This window comes from Natator depressus, chromosome 2 (genome assembly GCF_965152275.1).
Source record: "Natator depressus isolate rNatDep1 chromosome 2, rNatDep2.hap1, whole genome shotgun sequence".
NCBI classification, from domain to species: domain Eukaryota; kingdom Metazoa; phylum Chordata; order Testudines; family Cheloniidae; genus Natator; species Natator depressus.
The window spans coordinates 243,009,023-243,035,534 of NC_134235.1; the positions used below are offsets into that span (position 1 = coordinate 243,009,023).

Sequence of the window (26,512 nt, forward strand, 5' to 3'; positions counted from 1 at the left end):
CCTCTCTACTCCTACTTGCTATTCCCCTGTTTATACATCCAAGGATTGCATTAGCCCTTTTAGCCACAATGTCATTCTGTCATGTTCAGCTAATTCTTTGAACAGCATCCCTGTGTGAGATTCACATCAGGATGTGTGCGCTCCTGTGTATTCTGGATTGGAGAGTTTCATCAACAGTGTCTGTGCCTGTGCTGTAGATGCCCTCGTGCTCCAGGATGAGGGAGTATAGGGAGATGCAGACCTGCCACCACTCCAGTTCCTCTTTGAGTGAGTAGTTGCAGATATTTATTCCACTCAGGTGTGCGTGCACACTGAAGCCAGAGAACTTTGCTTAACAGTACCTGCCAGGGCCTTCTGTCCCTCATAACCCCTCCCATAGCTATTTAAGGGCGGCACTGCCCTAACCCTGCTCACTTCCTTCTCACTGTCTGCAGCTTAAGTCGGAGTGTTCTGTGTGGTATTTACCTCACTCTTTTCTTAACTCAGAGAGTTTTCTTCTCCTTCTCTCTCTCTCTCTCTCTTTTTTTGTATATAGTTATAGTTAGTATTAGTACCTTAGTGTTCGATTAGTTAGTTTGATAGTTTGTTTTTGCCTGGTGTAATGCCTTCACTGGGTTTCAAGCATTGTCCCTTGTTTGCTGGGATTTTATAGCCCAGTGATAGAGAGATGTTTCCACGAGGGTCAGCAATAACAGTAGCAACAATACCGACAGTATTCCCAGAAGTATTTCCAGCAGTCAGGTTATCCAGTTTAGAGAGAGATCTCAAAGGAGAAGGCCTTCCAATTTCAGCCAGCTGGCCCATCCTCCATCAGCTTTGTGTAAGCAGCCAATACATTGACTTGCATCTTTGTTTCATTTGCCCATAGTTCATTGACTTGCATCTTTGCTTCATTTGAAGATACATAGTATACTTCTGAGGGCATTCTGCACCAAAAAATTAAAAATTCTGCGCACAATATTTTAAGATTGTGCAAATTTTATTTGTCATATAAATGTGGAGGCTCCAGCATGGCATTGGGAAGCACAGACCACTGGCTGCACAGAGGTGAGAGATCACTGTGCAGCTCCTACCCAAGACACGGACTCAGCGGTGAGGCTGCACCCAACCCTGGCACAGTGCAAGGACCAGGCCTACCCCAGAAACACCCCAGGGCCCCGCTCCTCCATGCCAGGTGCACCAGGTGTGGGCAGGCAGGCTCAGCAAGGCAGGATCCAAAAGTGGAGGGGCTTACTGTGGGGGGGATCCAGGTGTGGGTTGAGAGGGTTCTGTGTGGGGCAATCTGGGTGTGGGCAGCTAAGTGGGGGATCCAGGTGTGGGGGGGGATCTGGGTTCACAAGGGTTTGTTGGAGGGGTTCTGAGTGCAACGGTGATGGTACTCTACAGGGGGGTCCAGGTAAAAGTGGTGGGGGGTCTGAATGTGGGGGGTCTGAGTGTGGAGGGCTTAATGCGGGATCCAGATGCTGGGGGAGTGGGGCTCAGTGGGGTTGGGATCCAGGTGTAGCTTGTTGGGGCTCGGTGCGGTGGGAGTCCAGGTGCAGGGGGAATGGGGCTCATTGGGGGGAGGGTCTGAATGTGTATTGGAGGTGAGGCTTGGCGGGAAGGTCTGGGTATGAGGGGGTCTGGATGCACGGGGGTTGGGCAGATGGGGGAGCAGCTCTCTATACAGGGATCCCTCCCCTTGCAGCTGAGGAATGATGGGTGCAGGAAGCAGTGGGGGGGGAGGGGGGAGTTTGCAGAGCTTCCTGCAGCTGGGGGAGAAACCTGGGGGTGGCCCTGGATGCCATGCAGGGGGAACAGGAAGTTGCATCCTGTCCAGCCAGGACTAGCAGCTGAGCCCAGTGCAGGGTAGGAGCCACCAGCAGGATCTTCCCCAGTCCTGCCTCACAGTAACTTAAATCTCTGCTGGCTGCCCCGGGCACCTGAAACATACTGCTGGGGACAGTCGCGTGACTGCTCTTGTGGTTTCCCTTTGCTTCCCCGTCTGCAGGCGACATAAATTCTGCGCATGTGTAGTGGCGCAGAATTCCCCAGGAGTAATAGTACAGTAAAAGCTGTGTTATTCGGCACTTTATCAACTAGAAAGCTCTATTAACCAGTATTTCTGATATCTCCCAATACAAATCTTCAATCTAGTATCTGGGACTAGTATACTGACCAGGAGGTAATGCAATTGCACATTCTGCACTCTTTTATGGAAAAGAGGCAGGAGACAATAAGCAAGCTGATATCAGGAATGTATTCAAAAAGCAGCTTTCAGGGTTTGTCATAGGGTCGTCATAGATTCAGCCCAATCTCCTGCACCTTTTACATCTATAATGAGAATTGATGTTTATAATGATGACACTGAGGCACTGCAAGATCCTGAAGTGCCTTCTGAATCATCAAAGAAAGATCACATTATGTTCAGTATAGTTTTAGTTTTAAGTGTATTTATTTAGTGATCTGGGTGTATGCCATACACTGCCCATAACGATATGTAGTGTCATAAGATAACCTACTGTATAGAAAACTTGACCTGTATACACCTAAGTGCTTCAAGAAACCAACCACTCTGCAGTGCAGTACTACTACTGGATTGGTGAGTACCTGTATACTATTTTATTCTTTATTGATTTTATTCTTTGATTTTATTCTAATTCTTTGAAAATTGGTATTCCATTGGTAAGTGTAACTCTTAGTTAGCCAGAATTTTTGATTAACCAGCACCCCCCATTCCTTCCCAACATGCCGGATAACAAAGCTTTTACTGTACTTGGCGAGGTTAAGTGCATTCACCAGAGTATTAAAGTCAAACTCCTTGTGCTGTGTGTGTGGTGATAAAGCACCTTTTTCCAGGGTTGTTTGTGTAGATGTTGTATAATGTAGGTGCTAAGTCAATACTTTGTGGGAGGCCATTCTACAGTCATCGCCATCAGCTCTGTTTGCCACAAAAGTTCATGAAGAATCTTTAGTCCTCCAGTATAGTCTGTATTAGCTTCATGAAGTGGTGGTTCCTTGTTAATGTTAGTACCTTGGCAAGGAGTCCTCGATGACTGACTATCATAAGTGGCTGAGAGATCAATAAACACTGATCTCATAATTAATCCCCTTTCATGTCCATCTTCAATATGTTGTCAAATTCAGAAGCTGAACAGGACAGGACCGATCCCAGCAAAAACCAGCCTATGTTTGTTGATAAGAAAGGGTTTGATAATTGGTGTAAGGCAGAATAACTGTAGTTGTTCAAACAATTTTAAAATATCTCACAGGAGTGAGATAGGTTGAAAGTTTTTTTGGTTGGATGGTTAAAAAGGGCCACTGCCTTGGCTTTTTACCAGATTTTCAGGAGTTTGAGCTGGATGAAACTGGTATTAAACATACTCAGGAGCCACTTCTGTGTATGTGGGGAGAAATTTTTTATCTGCCCAGTTCAGATGTCATCTTGGCCTGCTGGTTTCCCTGTTTTCAGGCATTGATGTCAGCATCCAATTCCTTCAGGGAGAAAGACACTGTAAGATCTAGATTGTGGGATATATCCAGGGGTGTTTGCTGGAATAATGACTAGTTGGTAGTGGTCTGCTTAACCTTCCCACTGAGTAGCATTCAGTGGGTGATCTGATCAGCTGAGATGTTGAAATGTCCACTCATTTTTTTATTGTCAGAGTTTATGTATGGTTGACCAAGCTTTTTTGCTGTTATGGGTCATATCCATCGATTTTTATCAAGTTCTGCTAGGATTTTAGGCATTCTTGAGTGACTTTTGACAGCAAATGTTTGCTAGCAGCTATTGTCATAAGCAAAGACATGGTCTTAGAATTTTTATATGCCTCCTACAGTATAACTGACTGGGGTGTTAGGCAGAGGTTATATTCCCTCTGACAAGGTAGGTTTCTCCTAGCAGAGCGACATATAACATCAGTAAAGTGGATGTAGTTCTTAAGTGTTGGTTCAATAAGTCTGACAGCTATGTCAAGATCTTTGGAGAATGCCAACCAGTTTGCTTTCAAAGTTGAACTGACATCAGAACGGTGTAAAGATAGGAATGACAGAAGCATGTACCTCAATTCCAAGTGGAGGAGGATGTGATCTCGAAATTGGGTCTAGCACCAGTTTTCTATGTGTGAGAGCTAATGTAGTGCTAACAAAGGTGAGGTCAGGTTTATACTCACACTTCTATGAGTGTGAGTATAAACACAAAGCCCTGGCGGACAAAGCACTGGCTGGGATGATTTAGTTGAGGTTGGTCCTGCTTTGAGCAGGGGATCGGACTAGATGACCTTCTGAGGTCTCTTCCAACCCTAATTTTCTATGATTCTACCGGCAACTGTTAAAAGAACTATGTAGCTTCAGGTGATGAATCAGGCTTAACTGATGAGCGACTGCCCACGTCACGTCCATCGTCACTGTTCTCTGTATAGCTTTGAGTGGTATGGCTGGTGAAATCACCAGTTATGATTCATATGGTACACTTGGTTGTTGTGTGGGCAGTCTGACGAAATTGAAAAGTATCTTTGATGGCTTGTAAATATATGTTACAGAGATCTCTTTGAGCTCAATGGTGAGAAACATGATGATAGTCTCTTCTGTTTTGTAGGTGAATGAATGAGTTGTTGGCTTTTTCAGTTGTGTGTGGCATCAGTTGCTTATGACTCTTTCACAAGCCAGGGGGCACATGGATCGGATTCATAGGTCTTGGATCAAGACTCTTTTAGGGTGTCCAGAACTGCTTGATGAGTGCATATACTGAACACCAGGAATGCAGGCAGTCTGTATATTGGTGAACGCAGGGAGGGCAAATCCAGGTTTCTCTTCTTGGAGTGATGGTCCCTACTGTATTCCATTGTAGGAATCGGAGAATTTGAGATGCTGGTCCTGGTCTTTTAGGGTTCTGGGGTGAAACCCCTTGCAGATCTCACAATGCTCCTTCAAATGGCTCTCTGCCAAACTCTTCAAACACGAAGTGTGTGGGTCGCTCCTGGGCATAGACTTGCCACAGTCCTCGCAGGCTTTAAAACCCTGGGACCGAGGCATGTCCTGGTGTCGGGAGTGTTGGGGTGGGGGGCCCAAATTAATATAACTACTAAATAGTTATATTTAGTAACTAGAATATAACTACTAAAACCACTGACTGTAAACAACTATATAACAGGACACTGCAAAGATGCGCTTGCTGAGGCAAGATCTAAGGGTGTTCCACCTAGCCTTACTGGCAGTACTTCTTTCTTTCTTCTCACTGGCAGTAAGAAGGAACTGAGGGGGTGGCAGATCGGCAGGGCCCTATATTGAGCGCCATGAAGATGCGACCCCCAAGGGGTGCCCAGGCTGACCCGATGGGTACTGCTAGGGGAAAAATCTTCCGGCTGCTTTGCACGCGGCACACGCACACCTAATTGGAATGGACATGAGCAACACACCTTGAAGAACAACAGTTACAAGAAGCTTAGTAACCATTTTTTTTCTCCTGGTCAGACCAATTCAACTACTTCTTTCTTCCGCTACCTCTCCTACCTTGTGTGATATACAAAATCTGATGAAACAAGGTGACGGTCATTCTGATTGCACCCTTTTGGCCCAATCTCCTGCACATGTCATCCAGTCCACTGATTACCATCCTGAACTTCCCCAGTCTTTCCGATCCAATACAATTGCAAGATCAAGCATCCCAATCCATGTCCACTCCACCTCAGAGTGTGCTGTTTGGATGGGCATAAACTATAGAACAGGCATGTTCCTCGGCATTACAAGACATTCTCTCTAAGAGTAGGAAAGATTCCCCTAGAAGCTGTGAAGATTCCCCAAATCCTGGACTACATTCTATCTTTCAAGACATCAGGTTTCGTGCTCAGCACATTCCATCCTCCTGTGGAGGGTTACTGTTTTTACATACCTGCTCACCGCTGGATTTTGGAAAGGCTTCTTAAGAACCTTTCCACCCCTGCAAAAGATTGCGCCTCAATAGGACATGAATCTGGTACTCTTGGTATTAACAATTCCCCCCCCCCCCCCACAGACTTTTAATGAATGGCATCTTGCTCTCAATCCCTCTTCTCCACGAAGGCCGCCACCTTTGTTGCTGTCACTTCGGTGAGAAGGGTTTGGGAACTCGGAGCTATAATGGTGGACCTGCCATTCATAGTATTCCATAAGGATAAAGTTTCCTTACACCTATGCCTGAATTTTTTCCCAGCGGTTTCATGTTTACCAATCCATTCACAGTTGCAGAAGAACATAAGCTCCATTCCCTCGACATCTGACAAGCTCTGGCCTTTTACCTGAAAAGAACAAAAATAATTAGGAAGTCCCTTAAACTGTTTATTGTAATAGCATTGAGAATCAGGGGACAGGCCATCTTCACCCAGAGAATCTCCCAATGGATTTCTGACTGCATTAAACTCTATCAGCTGTTGAATCTACCTCCCCACTCTGGCATACAGGCTAGCTCCACTAGAGCTCAAGCAATGACCACGACATCCCTTCAGGATGTGCCTTGCATAGACATATGTAGAGCAACCATGTGGAGCTCTGTCCACATGTTCACAATGCCTTGGTCCAGGACTCGGCAGCGGATGCCTCCAATGTTCCCTCTAATATTTTCCATCCATGTGTGGAATGAATTTTGTTATGTGCACCATATCGAGGTAATGTGCAGATGTGTGCCACCAGTAGAAACAAAAAACCTAGATATATTATATATTTTTAAAAAGTTAGCATAGGGATAATTACTCCAACCAGGACAGGTTAGGCATTTTAGAACTCACTACTTAAATTAAATTTAAGCGTGAGAGAAATAAAAATTATGAAATGCATAAACCAGTCAAAAAACTAAAATAACACACTTTGAAAGAAGTATCAAGAAGTAACAACAATAATAATACAGGTATGTGTTGGGAGGTGAGTGTGAAAGACTCTGGGTGGGTGGGTGTGGAAACATGCATTGCCCCTTTAAGTACGCTACCCTTTTAAGTAGATCGGCGCTCACCAGTCTGAAGCCTGCTTGTTCAGACAGAACAGCAGCTGCCAGCAAGCTCCATCTGTCCCGCTCCTGGGCCCTGTCGTGTATATTCTCTTCTCTGCCCCTGCCGCTGCTCTGTGGAGATGGGGTGCAGGGGAGGGGGACACCCTGACATCAATGCCCTCTCCCTCCCTCCCTGCTCTGCACCGCAAGCAGGAGGCTCCCAGGAGCTCCAAGGCAGAGAGCAGGAGCAGTGCAGCAGTGGACGGAGGGGCACCTGAAGTATGCGGTACTTGATAGTCTGCTGGGCGGTCATGCAGCTTAGAGGGAACTTAGGATGCCTTGTTTGACATGGTGGTTCTCCACTTGACCCTTCCATCCTTAGCCTGCTCCAATGTAGGTACTGCTTGTCAATCACCCACAATGGAATACAATAGGAACCATTATTCGAAGAAGAGGAGAAGGTTACTTACCTGTAACTGAAGTTTCTTCAAGATGTGTGGTCCCTATCTGTGTGCCACTTCCTGCCCTCAGTCCCCTCTGCTTCAGATCTGTCAGTTTCACGATGGAGAAGGAACTTGAGATGTGGTCGGTCTCCCCCACCTTTTGTCACCTTGGATGGAAGCACATGGCTTGGGTGCATGTGCAGACCAAAGGACACTGCTTTCAAATTCTCTGACTCTGGGTGCATGGTGCAATTGCGTAACCCACAGTGGAATACAGATGGGGACCATGCATTTTGAAGAATCTCCAATTACAAGTGCCACAAGTACTCCTTTTCAGTTACAGATAAGTTATTCCTCTTTAGGAAGCCTTCCTGAATGTGAAAGATCTTTTCAGTGAAGTAGGATGATAGTTCTGATGCAGGCTGTAGTCTCAGGATTGATGAAGAAGCAGTTTACCCGGATAGTTCCTGGGGGTGAGATTTGGAAACTTCAATGGAAGTTGAAAGGGAAGGTTCACTTGTTGTGTAATACAGCTTCAGCATAGGCTTTGAGACATATGTTGTGTTCAGCCTTTGTTTTACATCATTGGCACTTGAGTTTCTGCCCCCTCTCCATCTGGCACAAGATGTCAGGAAACAAAGGAGATCTATGTAGGGAATGGGGAGGAAGGGACCACTTAGGGGCCAGTATGCCCCTCATTGAGAGTAGCATTCAGTGCTGATTTACCAGATGTTTAACTTCTTTTTGAGCAACATTTCTTATTCTTTTCTGAATTTGATTTAATATTACCCCTCCTGTACATTATTTTAATCTAACCTTGTTTGCTGTGTACCACCTAACCTGGAACCAGTGATAGCTTCATAAACAGTTTTGCCATGATGTAAGTGAAGTGAGTATCACAGAAACAATATAAAAGTGATTTGTTTTGTAAATTACAGAAAAATATGTTCAGGTCTTCCTTAGTTAAGTGAGCATGCAAGGATCATTTTGCTAGCTCATCACTTGACCGTGTCACCCCTTTCTTTGCATTGCTCTGCTGACTTCCCCTTCTCTATCACATCAAACTTAAGCTACTTGTTTTCACTTTGAATGCACTTCATGGCCTGTCCTTATCCTGATTCACTCTCTGCTATCCTCTGTGATTTGCTATCAAGAAGTTGATTTCCACCTCCGATCAGCCTATGATGCCAACCTCAATCTCCCAGTTGTTAAATTTCCAAACAAGCATCTTCATGCTTTCTCCCATGCTGCTCCTCCTGTAAGCATCTGCAAAACTCATTTATTATCCACCTTCAAAGTCCTCCTTAAAAGTCCTTTTCCATAATGCCCACAAAAAAGTGACAACAATTCGGTCACTCGTGCTGACACAACTGCCTGTCATGTTCATCAGTACTGTCTCATTTATTTTCTTGTACTCCTCATCTATTGTCTCTCTCATGCTCAAATTGTACCATTCGCTGGGGTAGGAGCAGTTACTTTTTTCTATTTTAGACAGCTCCTGGCCCATGACTAGGGCCTCTAGATACTATAGTTATACAAATAATAATTAATATACATTTTACACTTCTAAAGGTTGTGTAGTTGTGTGGTTTTGGAGAGGGGGGTTATGTTGCACTAATACCAAACAGCAGAACACTTCGAGTGTAATCTTTGTTCAGTTTGGAAACAATAATGTTGAGAAATACATGCATTACAAGTGATTTGAAAATACACCAGTACTGAACATGTGTGGTATTATATTTCCTTTATGAAATACATCTTAGATTTAGATGAACACATGGCAATAGAACAGTTGTGCAATTAGACCTTTATATAAAAGCATTACCTTTTCTTTTGTGCATTGTTAATGCTGATGCTATTCCTAATTCTCAGTTCAAATAATTTCATCACTACAACAAATAGCAGAACCCTATCTGAATTTCTAAGGCACCTTTCACTTTAGTAGTTTTTGTAGGAAAACATGCATACTTTTCAGACTGTTTTTCTGACTCCTTCTATGCATTTGGCAACTGTTGCCTTGCAACCTTAATGTAATGTGTGAAGGCAATCGACTCTTCTTAAGTCAGGTTTCAGTGGTATTTTTAAAAAAGCATCATCTGCCAGGTGAGTCAGTGGAACAAAAGCCTTCATTTACTTGCAACCCAGTAAAATGCTTTCTTCTTTGAGTGCTTGCTCATGTTGATTCCATTCTAGGTGTGTGTGTGTGCGCGCCTACATGCACAGTTGTCGGAGACTTTTGCCTTAGCAGTATCCGTAGAGTTGGCTTGCCTAAGAAGTGGCAAAAGAAGAAGAGCCTCCTGGCAGCAGCAGGGCAAGGATCTTTGGACAAAGGACCAATGTCAGGCCATGTGCCCACCCTGGTGCTTCACAGGGTTACCGCGGAGGTTGGACCCCACCAGCCCGACTAGGGATCCGACTCCAGGGAGAGGTAGGGAACCATGGTCTCTCCCAGGGCCATCGTTGCCCGAAGTGGCCCCGGCGGCTAAAGAGCAAGTAGGCCGACTGGCACCTAACCAGGCGGCAGACTCAGCTAAGACCCCGACTTCTAAGGGCAAGCCAATCATGGGAGCCCCTCATAGGGTGGTGGAGCACCCTTGATCACTGGACCACAGGTGCAGATCTCTATCTCTGTGGCTTCGGACTCCGGCACCGTATCCTAGGTCACCGACTAGAAGGCCCAGGTCCTCAACGTGCTCTCCATCTAAAGACATGGGACACCGGAGTTGAAGCGCCGGTCCCTATACCACCAGTACTGGCGAGCTTCCTATCAGAGATTGCCGTAGCCCAGCTCACCTTCGCCCAGATGGTCTCCAAGATGTTGATCCCCGCCCGGGCAGGGCCACTCCTTGTCACGGCACCAGTCCTATTTCCCTGGTACCATTTGTTGGGAAGGTGCTGTTCCTCACTTTCACCTTGCCGGTTGCTGACCAGAGTCAGTCGGCAGACTCAGGCCTCGACTGCTCCACCCTGATCACCAGAAGGGCAGTGGTCCGAGTCAAACTGGGAGTTCAGCCCCTCGCCAAGAAGGGGAGATGCACTGCCGACTCGTGAGACCAGTGTGGCACCTGCAGTGACAATGTGCAGCAGGGGCAGTGGCCTGCTCAATGGCCATATTGGAACCCGTGGGGCGTGCCAGTAATGCCGGTCCGGTGTTCTCACCAGCCCTCCCTGGCCACCTTGGACCAACCAGCCCTGGCACCACCAGCCCCGGAATTGGAACGCAGTGCGAAATCCGACGCGGGGGCAGCACACCGAACCCCAGCGCCTAAAGAGCCATCCCTGGAGTGGGAGGGGGAACCTGCTCTTCCACAAGTGGTGTAGTCATCCCAGATGAAGTGGTGGCAGATCCCTCCCAAATTGGTAGTCCCCCCCAACAATCTCAAGGAGCACCAGACCCTTCTTAAAAGAGTGGCTGCTAAGTTTAACCTACAAATTGAGGAGGTCGCAGAAGAGTCCAGTGACCTCTTCAATGTTATATCCTCCTCCACCCCAGCCCGGGTCGCGCTGCCTGTCCACCCATGGGTCTTAAAATTGCCAAATGGCTGTGGCAAACCCCCTCTTCCATTCCGCCGACTTGTTGCAAGGTGGAAAAGAAGTATTAGATCCTTGCAAAAGGGTTCGAATACCTCTATACGCACCCTCCAGCGGTGTCACTGGTCGTGTCTGCTGTGAATGAAAGGGCCAGGACATATACTTACCTGTCTTCTTCCCAAAGCCTCATATGTCAGATGAAGAATGCAGGTTCGATGCCCTGGACATCAGGAAGGTGCTGGCCTTCTACATAGACAGAACAAAGGCGTTCCATAAGTTGATGCAGTTGTTCGTTGCAGTGGCAGACAGAATGAAAGGTCACCCTGTGTCTGCTCAAATGATTTTGTCCTCGATCACTGCCTACATCCCCTACTGCTATGAGCTGGCGCAAGTGCCTCTGCTGGCAATTGCGACGGCACACTCAACTAGGGCACAAGCGTCATCAGCGGTCTTCCTGGCACAGGTACCAATCCAAGAGATCTGTAGGGCTGCTTCCTGGTTGTCTGTCCACACATTCATATCTCATTGCACACTTACCCAGCAAGCTCATGATGCCGCTGGCTTTGCAGAGCAGTGCTGCTAGCTGTGTGACCGTGAACTCTGAGCCCACCTCCATGGGCACTGCTTGTGAGTCACCTAGAATGGTATTGACATAAGCAAGCACTTGAAGAAGAAAAAATGGTTACCTACCTTTCATAACTGTTCTTCAAGATGTGTTGCTCATGTCCATTCCGTTACCCAGCCTCCTGCCCCTCTGTTGGAGTTGCTGGGAAGAAGGAACTGAGAAGGTGTAGGGCTAGTGGCGCCTAATATACCGATGCATGAGCGCGGCACTCCAGGGGGCGCCACAGCTGATCCTATGGATACCACGAAGGCAAAAATCTCAAACGACTGCACACATGGGTGCACGCACACCTAGAACGGAACGGATATGAAGAACAACAGTTACAAAAGGTAGGTAACTGTTTTATCCTCCCTTTTTAAAGCTACTGAGGATTCTTGTGTTTGCTAGGACCAGGGCTACTTTCATTAATTTCAGACAGATATTGGGGGTACTGATGCAAAAATGCTGCTTATTTATTGTAAATTCTAATTTTAGGTTACTACAAGATTGCCTTTTCTGAATTTAAGGAGTAAATTAAACTTACTAATTATTTACATACACATACTGCCTGAAGAATATGGTGGATGATATACTTAAGTTTTTGTTTGTTTGTTTAATTAAATAAAATTTTCAAACCAATTAAAGAAATCCCTATGAAATTTCTACTTTTTGTCAAGTAGTGGCAAACACCAAAAGTGTCAGAGGATGACCTTCTCCCCGCTCCCTGCCCCCCAAAATAAAGTATGTTTGCTTGACTTCAATTTCCATATTCTGAGCGCTAATTTAAGGGCTGAGACCAAAGTTCCACCTTCTATAGCTGCAGCCTCTCTACCACAGAGCACATATTTGAAGGTCTGTAGCAGTGCTAACTGACTTTAACTATTCTAGGCCTACACAAGATGGCACTCCTCCAAGTGTGAATCCTCTGCATCTTTGAAGCCAATATGCTCTGAGAACTCAATTTACAGCTAACCTAGAATTTACTGGTTGGGCAGAACTTTGAACTGTGAGATGTAGAAGTTGTTATAAATTGTTATGTTTAATCCAATTACTTTATTAGAATTCCTATTTGATTAGAAGTACTAAACTGATGAGGGTGATTTGAAGAATATTTGTCAATAAGTTTTAATAAAGAGTACCAATTTTATGAACAATTTCTTTTCTATTCCATTGTAACAGGCCAGAAACTCAGAAGTTCGATCAAACGCAGCATTATTGTTTGTTGAAGCGTTTCCTATTCGTGATCCCCATTTTAATAATGAGGCTATGGATAATGAAATTCAGAAACAGTTTGAAGAACTTTTCGTAAGTTTTCATGAAGACAAAATGTGAAAACAAAATGTTAAATTAAACATTTGCCAAAGTTTACTTGGCAGTAAGACCATTTGAAATACATGTACTGCAATCAATGGAGTAAGGGGATTGAGAATGTTACCCACAGGAAAGAGTGCAGAAATATGCAATTAAATTCTTTAATCTTGTGCACGCTCTGATTTCTGGTGGAATAGCAATGTTTTGGAAAGGGGCCTAAATACTAATGAAGTGGGGGGTCTGAGTTTACATTAATTGAGCTACAAGTATGGTTCAAAAACCTGAGAGCGCGCTTAGGAAAGCCAGATGACACTGGCTTTTACTTTCATTCATTTACTCAGGATACAATGGGTAAGGAGGGCTCTATACTTGATTACTTGACTTTTGTGCTGCAACAGCTGAAAGTCTGCAATTAATTCCTAATCTTAAGTATCTGCAGCTCCTATGATGGAGTATCTAAACAGAAGTATGGGGGAGATAAGAGTTAAAATAATGAATTGGAAAGATGAGGGCTAGCCAGTTTATTCCTAAAGCAGTGTTTTATTCTGTCTGGGGAAATTTATTGTTGTATTCACAAGAATAAATATTTGATCACTGAAGATTCCTGGAAATTCCAGGTTTTAAGGTCATTGCCTCACAAACAGTGAACAGTGAGACTTGATAATTAGGTGCATAAAGGCAAACCTTAGGAGTCAGATTTTCAAGTATTTAAGTGACTTTCATGCACAAGTCTCATTGACTTTTTCAATAACTTTTGAAAATTCTACTCTAAGAGCCTAACTTTAGGGTGATGTTTTTGAAAATCATCGCCGATGTTTTTGAAAATCGTCGCCAATATTTTTATCTTAATTTTGTTTTCTAACCAAAAGTTGTTTAATAATAGCAATAAACACTCATTTGGAGAATATTCCAGATATGGAAATATTTCATAATATCACATCTTATATGGTTTGGTTAAATGCTAATAGCGATGATTTTTGTTTCTTATTTTAAATATGAACAGACAGCATGACGATGCATACATGAAATTTGTTTCCTCTTCTTCTTTGTTTATAGAGTCTTTTAGAAGATCCTCACCCATTGGTCCGCTCTACAGGGGTACTTGGTGTTAGTAAAATAACATCCAAATACTGGGACATGATTCCTGCCACCATCCTTGCTGAGCTTTTAAAAAAATTAATTGGAGATCTGGCTTTTGATGTAACTTCAGCTGATGTTCGCTGTTCTGTTTTTAAGGTAAGTTTAATAAGCAGACTTTAAAAACTTGTATTGATAGTAAACTTTTAAGTTTTCCTTGAAGCATGTGGCATGGGTTATTAAGGGTCAACTTCAGTAGAAGGCGTGCTTTTTATAAAACCTTTTGATTCTTCTTTGAGTTGATCTTTGCATAATTTCCCTTGAGATGTACTTCCTGTATTTAAGTTTTGAAAACCTTCTAGAAAAAATGCCTTCTGGGAATGAACAAGCAACCCCTTGTGGAACCAAACATTTAGAGCTGAGTTTGAGGAGTAGCTATGTGATCCCTGACCACCTCAATTCCTCTCTCTCTGGCTACCTGAGGGTGGAAAGACCTCCTTTCCATGCTCTTGGTTTGGTACTTTGACTAGACTTTCTTGTTCAGATAATTGTAAACAACTAAAGATATATACTTAATTACACAACTGTGTAGAAAATGTTTCCAGCTCAGTTCCAAGGCATCATGTGTGACCCAGAGAGCGAGACCTGGAAAAAAAAGACAGGTTTAAGTGTCGTGTTTTGTACCCCACTGTCAGTCTTCCCATGGTTGGATGCATATATTACTGTCTGTGTGTTGGGGAAGGCTGTTCCCCAGATAGTTGTTCAGTAAACCAGGATTGATCGATCAACTCCATCTAACAAATGTCAGAAAGACTCACTTCCTGGGCATAAACATGTACTCCTCAAGTACAAGCGATGAACAAAAACACTGCCTCAGGTGAGAAGATCTTAAAAGGTAAAACCACTTCATCTGAAATGAAAGGAATTAAGAGATTTTGAGTTGCTCTTTAGCATTTTCTTTTAAAAGATAATTATAGGAAAAAAATATGTAAATGAAACATCTGCCACTATGTTTAGCCTTAAGTTTAATAATTTTAGTATAGTTTTTGTATATCTGCTGGTTTTTTTTATTTTATTTTTTTATTCAGTGTGATATTTCTGTTGCAGTGTCTGCCTATAATTTTGGACAACAAACTAAGCCACCCATTATTGGAACAGCTCCTGCCAACAGTAAAATACAGTCTCCATGACAATTCTGAGAAAGTGCGAGTGGCTTTTGTCGATATGCTGCTGAAAATTAAGGCTGTCAGGGCTGCTAAGGTAAGATAAATAGGACTTGGTAGGCAGCACACAGGAGATGTAAACAGAACAAGACAATTTATTCTGAAAGATGTACATTTATCAATACCGCTGTCAATCCGTTATTAGAATACTTAACCAATAATTTGCAGAAACTTACAGGAAATTGTTTTATTGGTCATGTATGTCCCATTAAAGGTTTGAGATGTAAAATCCTGGATAGTGGTATTTAAGCATTTCCTGCTATATATTTGAAAATTAAGTTAATGTTATGATTGTCTAGATTCTTGTTAAGTACCATGACACTAAGTCTAGTGTCCTGTAATCTTCCTGCCTCTCCATGATTGTTTCAATGGAAATGGGGGCATCACTAGGAAATATTGCCACATCAGGAGATTACTGCATCAGAATTTTTGTTACCTCAAATGAGGATCAAACTTTCCATATAACAAGTTAATCTTTTCCTCTTAGATTCTTAGTAACTTTAGTGTGTTCTTGACTGGTACCTCTCAGTTTCTTCTTTAATAACAAGAAGAGTTTCAGCTCTTGCCATTTTCTGTTGGGCCAGTAGCTACTTAAGAAAAAGAGGATACGGAATCAGCCCTCTGGGACCAGAACAGGCAGGAGAAGAAAAAACAGAAGCTGCTTATGGGGCAGGGCCACTACTGGAGAAAGAATGTCCATGAGATCAGAGAAGAAGGGAAACAAGTCACGGAGAATAATGTGTAAGGGAACATGGAGGAGAGAGAGAAATGGAAGAGATGGGATGGGGAGATTAAATAAAATTATCCTTTTTTAAAGAAAAGTTGAAAGCAGTTCAATAGTGGTTACAGTGAGGCTGCAGTGTTCCAAATAGAGGAGGTGGTCACCTCTGAGAGAGATTAAGCCTGGCTCTAGCTAAAATACTGATGCCAAAGCAGGATTTCCTAATAGTTCTCCTTTCAGCAGAGCTAACATGGAGTGGCAGAAAGATCACTGTGATACTAATGCTTGTGCTTGTACTGCAAGTTAAGCCTCAATGCAAATCTTACCCATCTGACACAAACTGATTACTATGATATTAATGCTTAGCGCTGGTGTCTTGGAAGGTTGTGCATGTCTCATTACTCTAATACTAGTCTCAGAGGACATGATTCTAGACTTGCTTGCAAATCTCATCTATCAAAATGCTTTTCTTCATATTTTAAATTTTAATAAGATTTTGAGATTTAAAAAGGCAGCAAATTGCAAATTTCATGTCAACATGTATCTTGGGCCAAGAGCAGCAATTTCTGGGAATGAGGCTGTATTATTTTAGTTTCTAATATGAAAATCCATAGTGGTCATGCATTGGCACATACTTTAGGTTTTCCAAGAGGCATGAGGTTCAGTCATCCTAAAAATGCACCAATATCCTGTAGTACACGTGTCTGTGCTGACATGGTTATTGCTATTAGAGTATGAATTGTTCATTTTGTTACATTTATTATAGGAGGGGCTCATAGCACTGCCTGTGGTTAAGGTTGCCTATTAAGAATGTGCTGCAGCCCAGAACTACAGCTGGTTGAGCAGGACTTCCCCTGCAATTGCAGTTTCTGGTTGCTCCAGGTTGTGCCAGATCCACTGGAATTGGGAATTGGGAGCCTGTCTGATCTGTGTTCTGAATGACACTCCTCTTCACCCCCCACTGATGGCCAGGCAGTGTGGAGAGGAGGAGGGGACTTGTAGCCAGAGCGGGGAGGGATGCGGAATGGGGGGACAGATTTGATGAGGAGCTTGGATGGGACACTGAGATTGGATAAGGAGATTGGGAGGGAGACTGGGCCCATGAGCAGATAGGGAAGGAAGTTACTGGAAATTGTGAGGGAGACAGATTGTATGAAGAACTAGGAGTAGGGGGGAACTGGCTGGGTAGGGAACTGGGAATGGGGGAGACTGGGATTAGGGAAGTAGGATTTGCTGGGCAAGGAAACTGGGACTTGTATGAGAAGCCTGAGGAATGGACACTTAGACTGGCTAGAGGAGGTAAATGGACTGGGATGATGAGCTTGGAGTGGGGAAGATCTATAGGGACAGGTTGTAGGAGAATGGAGAGAAGTTTGTGCCCACTAGAGGACACTCTTCTCCAGATCCTAGAATGGAACCCAAGATTCCAAGCCTCACCATTCCTCTGCCATCAATATATATCTGTGAAGCGTACTGGCAAAGTGTCTCATTCCTATTCTGTTGTTAGTCCACATAGAGGATGACAACCTACTATTGCTCTGTTGCTTATCAGCTCAACTGGAAGAGGTCTGGGCTATGGATTTAAAGGTTCCAGCCCTCTAATGACCTATGTAGGTGTTAATATGTTGGCACATGATAGAATTTGTTTGGGTGGTTTTAGGTTTTTTGTGTGCAACTTCCTAGCCTTATTAAAGAAATATTAAAAGAACATTATTAAGTCAAGCACTCTGGGGTTAGGAAATGCCAGAATTAAGCCTGGCTGTGCATTATATCGGTTCTTAATTACATGTTCACATATTTTTTTCCCACCGGATCAATCAAGTTGTGTAATAAAACAGACTGTTGTCTGGAGGACTCCTGCCTCATTTGTTATAGAAGATGGAGGGTGTGTAGTGAATGAGGCATGATATTTCAGAAAGAGAAAGTTGGTCTCACGGTTGGAGCAGCTGATGAATGCTGGAGAATTGGGTTCTATTCATGCTTCTGCCACAGAGTTCATACATGGTGATAGGAAGTCATTTTTCAGAGATGGCCATTAATTGTGTTCCTCATTTTCTGAGTGCCTGTCTCGAGACCCTGGGGTATCACTTGCAGAAGTACTGAGCACTCAGAGCTCCCATTGACTTCAACTGAAGTCATGCTTGGAACATAATTGCTGTATTATGCTACATATTCTCAAAAAATCAAGTCCTAGGTTTCTCAAATTGGACACAGAAAATTAGTGGGTACTTCTGACCTTAATCTCTTTGCTTCAGTTCCCCATCTATAAAATGTGGATGATCCTACCCTCTCATTTCAGAGGGATAGTGTGAAAATAGAATATTAATGTTTGTGAAGAAATGCTGTAATGGGTACCATAGAAAAAGCCAATGAGGAGATCAATAGTTCTGCCTTCTGGGCAGGGTTTGAATAGTCTGTGGTAAATAATGCCTGGAGCCACATATTTAGAGCCTCGTGTTTTTTGCAAATGCGAAATAGCATAAAATAAAACACCATAAAACTAAAAAAAGAACAGGTGCACTGGGTCGCAGTGCTGCTCAGGTTTGGCCTGGCCACTCCTCTGTCATGATGACAGAAGGGCAACTGGGCCAAAACTGAGCAGTGCTGCGACCTCATGTGCCAGGGCATGACGTGCAGAGCACCGCTGCAGGGTGAGTGCAAGGTGGTCTCACTCTCCAGCCCTGTCCCTTAGGATCTTCCTTCTTCACTAGACTGGAGTAGGGTTGCTCTCCATGCCCTCTTCCTTCCCTGGGAATTTTTCTGCAATGTTCGTTTTATTTTGTTCCCCTCCCAGGAGATAAAACAAAATTTCTGAAAAATTATTGAAAAGAAAAAAGAATTTCACAGGGTTCTACACATACTGAACAATGCGGAGAAAACAAAATATCAAATAACTACTCACTAAGTGAGCACCGTCCATCCTGTGCACAGATGGAGGCAGGGTGCTGTGGAAAAAATAGTATGTTATCCTGTAATTAAAGATTGTGTCATAGTGCATTGGCAACCTTAATTTTGTCATTTACTAACTTTTGAGTGCTTGATTTAGGAAACATAATGGTCTTTTAATGTAGCGTTTTCTGTTTAATTAAAATAACTTGTTAAGGAAAGTTTATGCAATTGATTTTTCCACTAGGAAAAAGTAGTCTCCAGTAGATTGATAACAGAAAAAGATTTTCCCTAGTAATATGATTGTATTAATTTTTATAGCTTTCTCGTTTTTGTAAAGTTCACTGCCAGCCCTCCTTTCATCAGTAGTTTGAAAAAATGGCTGAGAGTTACACTTTATCTTTATTAGTGGGTGGTGAGGGGAGAGGTTTCCAACTATATGCCATTTCATTTTGACCCAAACCCAGGTTTTTTAAGACTTTTTTTTGTCACATTTTTTTTTAAAAAAGTTTTCAATTTGATCTGAAATGAAACGTGAAGTTCTTGCCTTTAGACAAATTCTAAAGATGAATGCGCAGCATTCCAATCACAGCATACATTTGTTCTTCTATTATTTGTGAAATAATTTGATTCCATGATTACACACTATCCTAATGCACAGGCAAAAAGAGAAGAATTAAGGTTGTACATGGAACTGTAGCTGTTGCATTTCTGATCCGAGTGCCCATTTAATGTTTTCTATGTGGAAATTGAAGTAGTAGAATTCCTAGGTATTCACACTCAATTAATTACTTAGGCCTTAATGAATGGTATAGCCACATTGCAGTGGGTAACTGCAAAGATCCGCAGTCCTCATTGTGGAAGATCATTGGCAATATGTGGTTGTTTTCACGGCCACTGAATATTGTCTTCTGTGACTGTTTTCCAGATGTATTAATTTGCACCTTCACAAGTTAAATCTCATTTTACTTTCTGGTCTTGTTACTAGTTTTTCTAGGCTCCCCTAATATTATGTAAAACATACAAGGTTCATGGAAGCATTACATAAAAGTAACATGCAAATATCCATGAGAAGAGTCTCTTGTAAGAGTGGGGGAAAAAACAACAACCCTGTCCTCCATTCCTATTGTTCTCTGTATATGGTGCAGACACCTATTTTTATTGTAGGTTAGAGTAAGCTTTATTTTATTTAGTATAAAAAGATTTGAGAGGGAAAGAAACAGGCACGTAATACTAAATTCTTATTGGAATATTAAGATGTAGGTTTCTGGAAATGTTCCCTATGTGGTCTGAGTATTTATTTAAAAAAAATTGATATAGTGATTAAGTTTGCATGCAGAGCTGTATTGTTTAAAATATTCTAAATTTTTTAGTAGAGATGAGCTATAGCAGTAGATTGCTATTAGTTTTATTTCCAGTAGGTTGAGTTAATTAAGCTGCCTCTCCATTGACATGTTGGCTTACTGTGCTTGAAAATTGTTGTGTAAAATGTTTTTCCAAAAGGGAATGTGAGGTAAGCTTTCTCACTCTGCATGTGCACTAAATTTAAAATTTTTCCAAAATCTATTTACCTTCGTTTTGTTAAAATAGATGGATGTGGTGTTGTTTTAAAACAGACTGTTTAATATTGATACTCTTACATGTTTTGTCATAAGTTACATTTCTTCTTCGAGAGATTTGCACATGTCCAGTCTACTCTTGATATTCGTGCTCACAGCCATCAGAAATTTTTCTCTCTGTGATACCCGTCGGGTGGCTCGAGCATCCTTTGCTGCCACATGGTGGTATAAAGGGCCAAGCTGCCCCCAAGCTTCATCAGTTCCTTCAGCCTGTGAGTCATTGGAATTGCTTGGCTTGCCTTAGCCAGTGCTCTGTGTGTTAATTGTAAATTAATTGTACATAGTTTACTAGATGTATTGGTTTAGTACTTAGTGTAAGTTTTCTTTTTTGGCTCAATTGGGGTTTTTTGTCTGTTACTTGGTACTGTACGATGCCTTGATCGCTGGGCTTCATCCTGCATCTCTTGCACTAGGCCAATGCCTGTGAGCTATCCGCACTCAAGCTGCTTTAAGTGTTTAGGAGAAGTTCATATTCATTGTCAGAACTACAGAGACTTTAAGCATTGGACAAGGAAAGACAGAGAAGGCCGGCTAAAGTTTTTGCTCATTGAGGCAGCCTTAAGTCCTCTGTCAGAGCCTGGTTAGTCCTACCCTGCACTGAGTGCTTCAGCTTTCATTAGGAGTGCACCTTCTGTGCTGCCTGAGTCCCGGTGCACCATCTGCCTAGGAAGAGGCATAAGACCTCTTAAACAGACCACTGAGAGGGGAAGGTTGCCAGGCATAGGGATCAGAATAGAGTGAGGCCAGAACCTAAGCACTGCTCTTCTGTGGCACCACAGAAGCTGGCACCATTGATTCCAGCACCAAAGCAGGTGCAGTCACATCTGAAGCCTGAGGGAACGCCTTCTACAACAGTGGTACCATGCCATTCTGAGACCATCTCAGTAGTGACCACACTGGAGTTGTTTGTGGCAGCAAGAGATCTGCTGAGCCTTTCAGTGCCAGTTTATCTGACAGTGCAGGAAACTGTGCTCTCAGTACCAGCAGACAGGGGTGTTGCAGTGCTTGGTACCATGTCAACCTCCATTGCTTCAAATTGCAAATCCATCAGTACCATCAAAGGGGAAGCTTGCAACATTGGCTGCTCAGTGTCCTTCTCTGACTTGGCACTGGACTCCGACATCATTGGGACTAGTCCCTACTTGGTCTGCAGGGGGGGGAGTTGTCCTCCACTGAATCAGAGATTGGCTCCTATGTTTCCCACCCTCAGAGCCACTTTCATTCCACTCCACTTTGGCACTACTTCTTTGCTTGGGAACCTTTGGCCACCCCCCCAATGGCTAGAGGGTCACCGGGGCCCATTTTGGAATCCATGGGGTTTCCTTCAGGATTCTAGGTCATATCTGAGATGTTCCTGTTCTGTGTCCTCAGAGAGGCATGGGGCACCTACTCGCCAGGCACTCTGTTCCTGAGCCTGGTACCAGTCCCCATACCAAACAGCAAGAGGTGGTTCAGGAGGACCTTGCTGGATATCTAGTGGAGGAAGAGCAGTGTCAGCTTGTGCTGGCCTCTTCTTCTGGTGAGGCAGTCTCCTTGGGCATTTTGCCTCCCCCAGATGACTGTAAGGCCACCAAGAGCTGTTGAAGAGGGTGAGGATCCAGGTGAAGGAGGTTAAAGAATCCTCTTAATGCCTGTTGACATTTTGGCTACAGCTTGGCTTTCAAGAGAGGTCTCCTTATTAACAAGGCTAGTATGGACCCTATTACGGCTCTCTGGCAGACCCCTTCCTCCAGCCTCAATTTAGGTGAGGGTCTCTTGTGTTGTCAGTGTCCAATGAAGGGGACCAACAAGATGTGACCCCCAAATCAAAAGATGGAAAAAAAACCCCTACATTTGTTTGATATAGCAGTTTTTATTCTACTGGGAGGTTGCAACTCAGGATTGCCAACCAGCCAGCACTTTTGGGATGGTATGGTTTTGATGTTTGGGACTCCATTTTAAATTTAGAGACATGCTGCCAGAGGATGCTAGGTAGGAGTTCCCCTTGTTATCTTATTAGGGGAAATCTGTAGCAAGATCTGCGCTGTAGGCTGCACTGGACTCGGCAGCTAGGTCCATGGTTTCTGCAGTGGCCATGTGCAGGAGCTGTTGGCTGCAATCTTTGGGGCTTCCACAAGAGATTCAACAGACTTTACAGGACCTGCCCTTTGAAGGGTCTTCACTGTTTTTGGAGCAAACTAACTCTAAAATCCATGGCTTGAAGGACTTCAGGGCAACTCTAAAGTTTTTGCAAAAAGAAAAGGAGTACTTGTGGCACCTTAGAGACTAACAAATTTATTTGAGCATAAGCTTTTGTGAGCTACAGCTCACTTCATCGGATGCATTCAGTGGAAGAAGTTTTTGTGGGTGTATACTCCAGTCCCACCCAGTTAGCACTTACACCCACAGCAGACCCGCTATTACTTTGTCCTTGCTCCTTGGCAGGATGTGCCGAGGAAAAAAAGAGTAGGGGTTGTAGATATAGACCTCTTTCTCCTTCTGCCTCAGCATCACAGTCTGTTCCATCTAGACACCCAGGGGAAGCTAAACAGGCATTTTGATGGGATGCTAAAGCTCGCCATGCCAGTTTCCATTTTCCCCACACTTGCAAACTGCTTTTCCCACTTCCCCAGTGCTTGGTCTTGGATTAGCTCAGACTGATGGGTATTAAGCACTGGAAGTGGGATATACCCTCCAATTTATTTCTACCCAACCCCCCGACCTCTCTCTCTTCAGGGGCCACTCACGAGGCACTCCTACTATAAGAGGGTCAGTCTCTCCTTCAGGTAGGAGCCATAGAAGAGGTTCTGCAGTGTCACAGAGGAAAAGGGTTCTTTTCCTGTTATTTTCTAATTCTGAAACCAAAGGGAGATCTCAGACCAATTTTAGACCTGCACCAACAAATACTTCAGAAAGATAGTTTCACGTGGTCACCTTGCCTTCCAGCTTTCCATTATTCTGTACCTGTATCCTGGAGGCTGGTATGCTGCCCTCAATTTAAGAGATGACTACTCTCATGTGGCATTTTATCAAGGTCACAGAAAGTTTTTCAGGTTCATAGTGAATCACTTTCATTATCAGTTCACTGTGCTGCCTTTTGGCCTGTCGGCAGCTTCTCAGGTTTTCACAAAATATGTCTGGTAGCGGCGTTTCAGAGGAGACTAGGAGTACAGGTCTACCATACCTGGATGACTGGCTAGTTAAGGGCTGGTCCAGGGCTCAGGTTCTCTCCAGTGTACAACTCATCCCATCATCCTTCAAAGCTCTAGGTCTGTTTGTCTAAGTTGATCAGTCTTTCCTTTGTCCAGTGCAGAGAATAGGGTTTTTATAGGCGCACTATTGGACTCTGCTCAGGCCCAAGCTTTCCTTCCAAACACAAGATTCCAAACAATTCATTCTCTTGTGGCAGACCTTAACGTTCCCCCCAACATCAGCTCAAAACTGTATGAAACTCCTGTATGACTTCATACACATATGTAGTCCAACATGCCAGGCTGCAAATCAGGACTCATCGAAGTTGGCTGGCCTCCATTTATTCACCAAGTTACCACTGTGCTCACTGTGCCTTCACAGGTACCAACCTTGCTAGATAAGTGGACAGACTCACTCAATGTTTGTGTGGGTGTTCCCTTTGTCTGCCCCGAGCCTTTACTGACACTGGTGATAGATGCATCTGTCCTGGTGTGGGGAGCTTATCTGGATGCCCTCCGAACTCAAAGTTTGTAGGCCTCAAGGGATCTCTTTCTTCACATCAGTGTCAGAGAGCTAAGGGCTGTCTGCCTTGCCTGTCAGGCCTTCCTACCACATGTTAAGGCCAAAAGCTTGTTTGGTGTCTCAGACACTACTGTGGCAATGTTTTACCTCAACAGGCAGGGGGAACCCACTCGTCTCCTCTTTGTCAGGAGGCAGTTCACCTATGGAACTTTTTCATTGCCGATTCAATCCGTCTCGAAGCCGCTTACCTTCCAGGGATGCAGAATGAGTTGGTGGATCACCTAAGCAGATCATTTACAAGTTGTCATGAATGGTTTCTCTGCCCAAATGCATCTAGACAGTTTTCCCAATTTTTCAGACAGACCTATTTGCAAACAAGGGCAACAAGAAATGCCAACAATTTTGCTCCTTACAAGGCCACAGTCGTGGTTCCATCGCAGATGGTTTCCTGCTACCCTGGACAAACAAGCTCTACTAAGCTTTTCCCTACAATCCCATTCCTGTAAAGAGTCCTCCTAAAGAACAAGCAGGATCAGGTCCAAGTTATGTTAATAGCCCCAATGTAGCCTTGATACACTGGTTTGCCATTGTATTGGATCTGTCAGTTGCAGCTCCAATTTCGCTCCTGTTGTACCTGAACTTGATCTCCAAAGATAATGGTCAGCTGCTCCACCAAACCTGTGGTCCTTCATTTAACAGCCTGGAGGCTCCATGGCAAAGTCCTAGAGGGAGTCTTGTTTGAAGGAAGTTCACCATGTCTTGTTAGAAAGCCCTCTACCAGAGCTGCTTACATGTCAAAATGGAGGCCTTTTTCGGTCTGGTCTTGCCAGTTTGGGGGTCTCGCCAATGCAGTCCTCTGTCCAGCATTTATTTATTATGCTGGATAGAGGACTATTTGTTGCACTTAAACAGCAGTGGTTAATGATTCTTCTACCAAATGATTCTGGTAGTAATATCAGTTTTCCATCCCTTTGTAGATAACCATTCTATATTTTCTAATGATATAACAATCAGATTTGTGAAGGGACTGAAAAAGTTGTATCCTCAAATAAGGGAACTTATCCCCACCAGAACTTGAACTTTAGATTTGTCAAAGCTCATGGGGCCACCATTTAAGCCTCTAACAACATGTTCCTTACTGCACCTATCTCTAAAGGTGGCTTTCCTGATAGCTATCGCTTCGGACAGGAAGGTAGCCAAATTGCGTGCTCTGACATCCGAACCACCTTATACAATATTCTTTTAAGGATAAGGTGTACTTGTGCCCTCATCCAAGATTTCTCTCAAAAGTAGTATTTAATTTTCATATTAACCAGTCAATTTACTTTCCTACATTTTACCCCAAACCACATGCCAACAGAGGAGCAACGTTTGCACACATTAGATGTCAGAAGAGTGTTGGTATCCTACGTAGGGAGGATTAAAGCGTTTTGTTTGTCAGCCCAGCTATTGGTGGCCATAGCAGACAGATGAAGGGTCATCCTGTCTCTTTGCAAAGAATTTTGTCTTGGATAACTTTCCGCCTTCATGTTTGTTATGATCTGGTAGGCATTTCCCTGCTGGGCAGACTGACAGTACATTCCATGATATGGCAGGCAGCCTCTAGAGAGTTCCTTGCTCAAGTCTAAATCCAGGACATTTGTGGAGTGGCAGTCTAGTGTTCAGTTCATACCTTTGCATCCTATTATGCCAGTACTCCGTACTCCAGAAATGATGCTAAATTTGGACAAATTGTACTCCAGTCTGTGTGTACATGAACTCCATCATACGTTATGGCTCGTGAGTCACTGAGTGGAATATACACGTGCAATCACTCCAAAAAAAAATTGCTTCTAGCCTTTCATATCTGTTGTTCTTAGAGATGAGTTGTACATGTCCATTCCACGACTTGCCCTCCTACCCCTTGGCTTCAGAGTTGTCTGGCAAGAAGGAAGTGAGGGAGCTCAGGGATGGGTGAGCCCTTCATACTGGCATGCACTGGTGCATGGCAGAAGAAGGTGCTTAAGCTGCCCTGATGGGTACCACTGAGGAAAAAATTTCTAATGACTGTGCACAGGTGCACACACACCTGGAATGAACATGTGCAATACACGTTGAGGAACAACAGTTACAAAAGGTTAGTAACTGTTTTTCTTTAAATAAATAGGAAATGTGTACTTTTGTTAAGTATTGGATGTTGGAAAATATGTTTTCAATAAGCCCTTGTTAGTAAAGTGATTATTAGGAGAGGCTGATCTATTGAGCTGCATGCGGTAACACCATATTTTGTAACCACAAGGGAAATACTGCTGTATTTAGTGAGCCAGAAGGAAGAAGATTTTTCAGTGCCTAATAACAATTCCAAAACTTTTTTTGAAATCACATATCTAAAAGCATAGACCTAATTAATTCAAGACCTTGCCACAAAAATGACAGATGTAGAGTAGTAGCATTACTATTGCATAACTAAGAATTTACTTCCTGCATT

At 43.5% G+C, this 26,512-nt stretch overlaps 1 protein-coding gene across 1 annotated transcript in view; it reads left to right on the forward strand.

The window, feature by feature from the left end:
- Window positions 1-26,512, forward strand: part of NCAPG2 (non-SMC condensin II complex subunit G2) — a 115,525-nt gene that overhangs the window by 38,790 nt on the left and 50,223 nt on the right. The window contains exons 11-13 of the mRNA XM_074943425.1: window positions 12,695-12,820; window positions 13,883-14,062; window positions 15,011-15,163. Coding sequence (XP_074799526.1) covers window positions 12,695-12,820; window positions 13,883-14,062; window positions 15,011-15,163 — 459 coding nt within the window. The remainder of the gene's footprint in view (window positions 1-12,694; window positions 12,821-13,882; window positions 14,063-15,010; window positions 15,164-26,512) is intronic.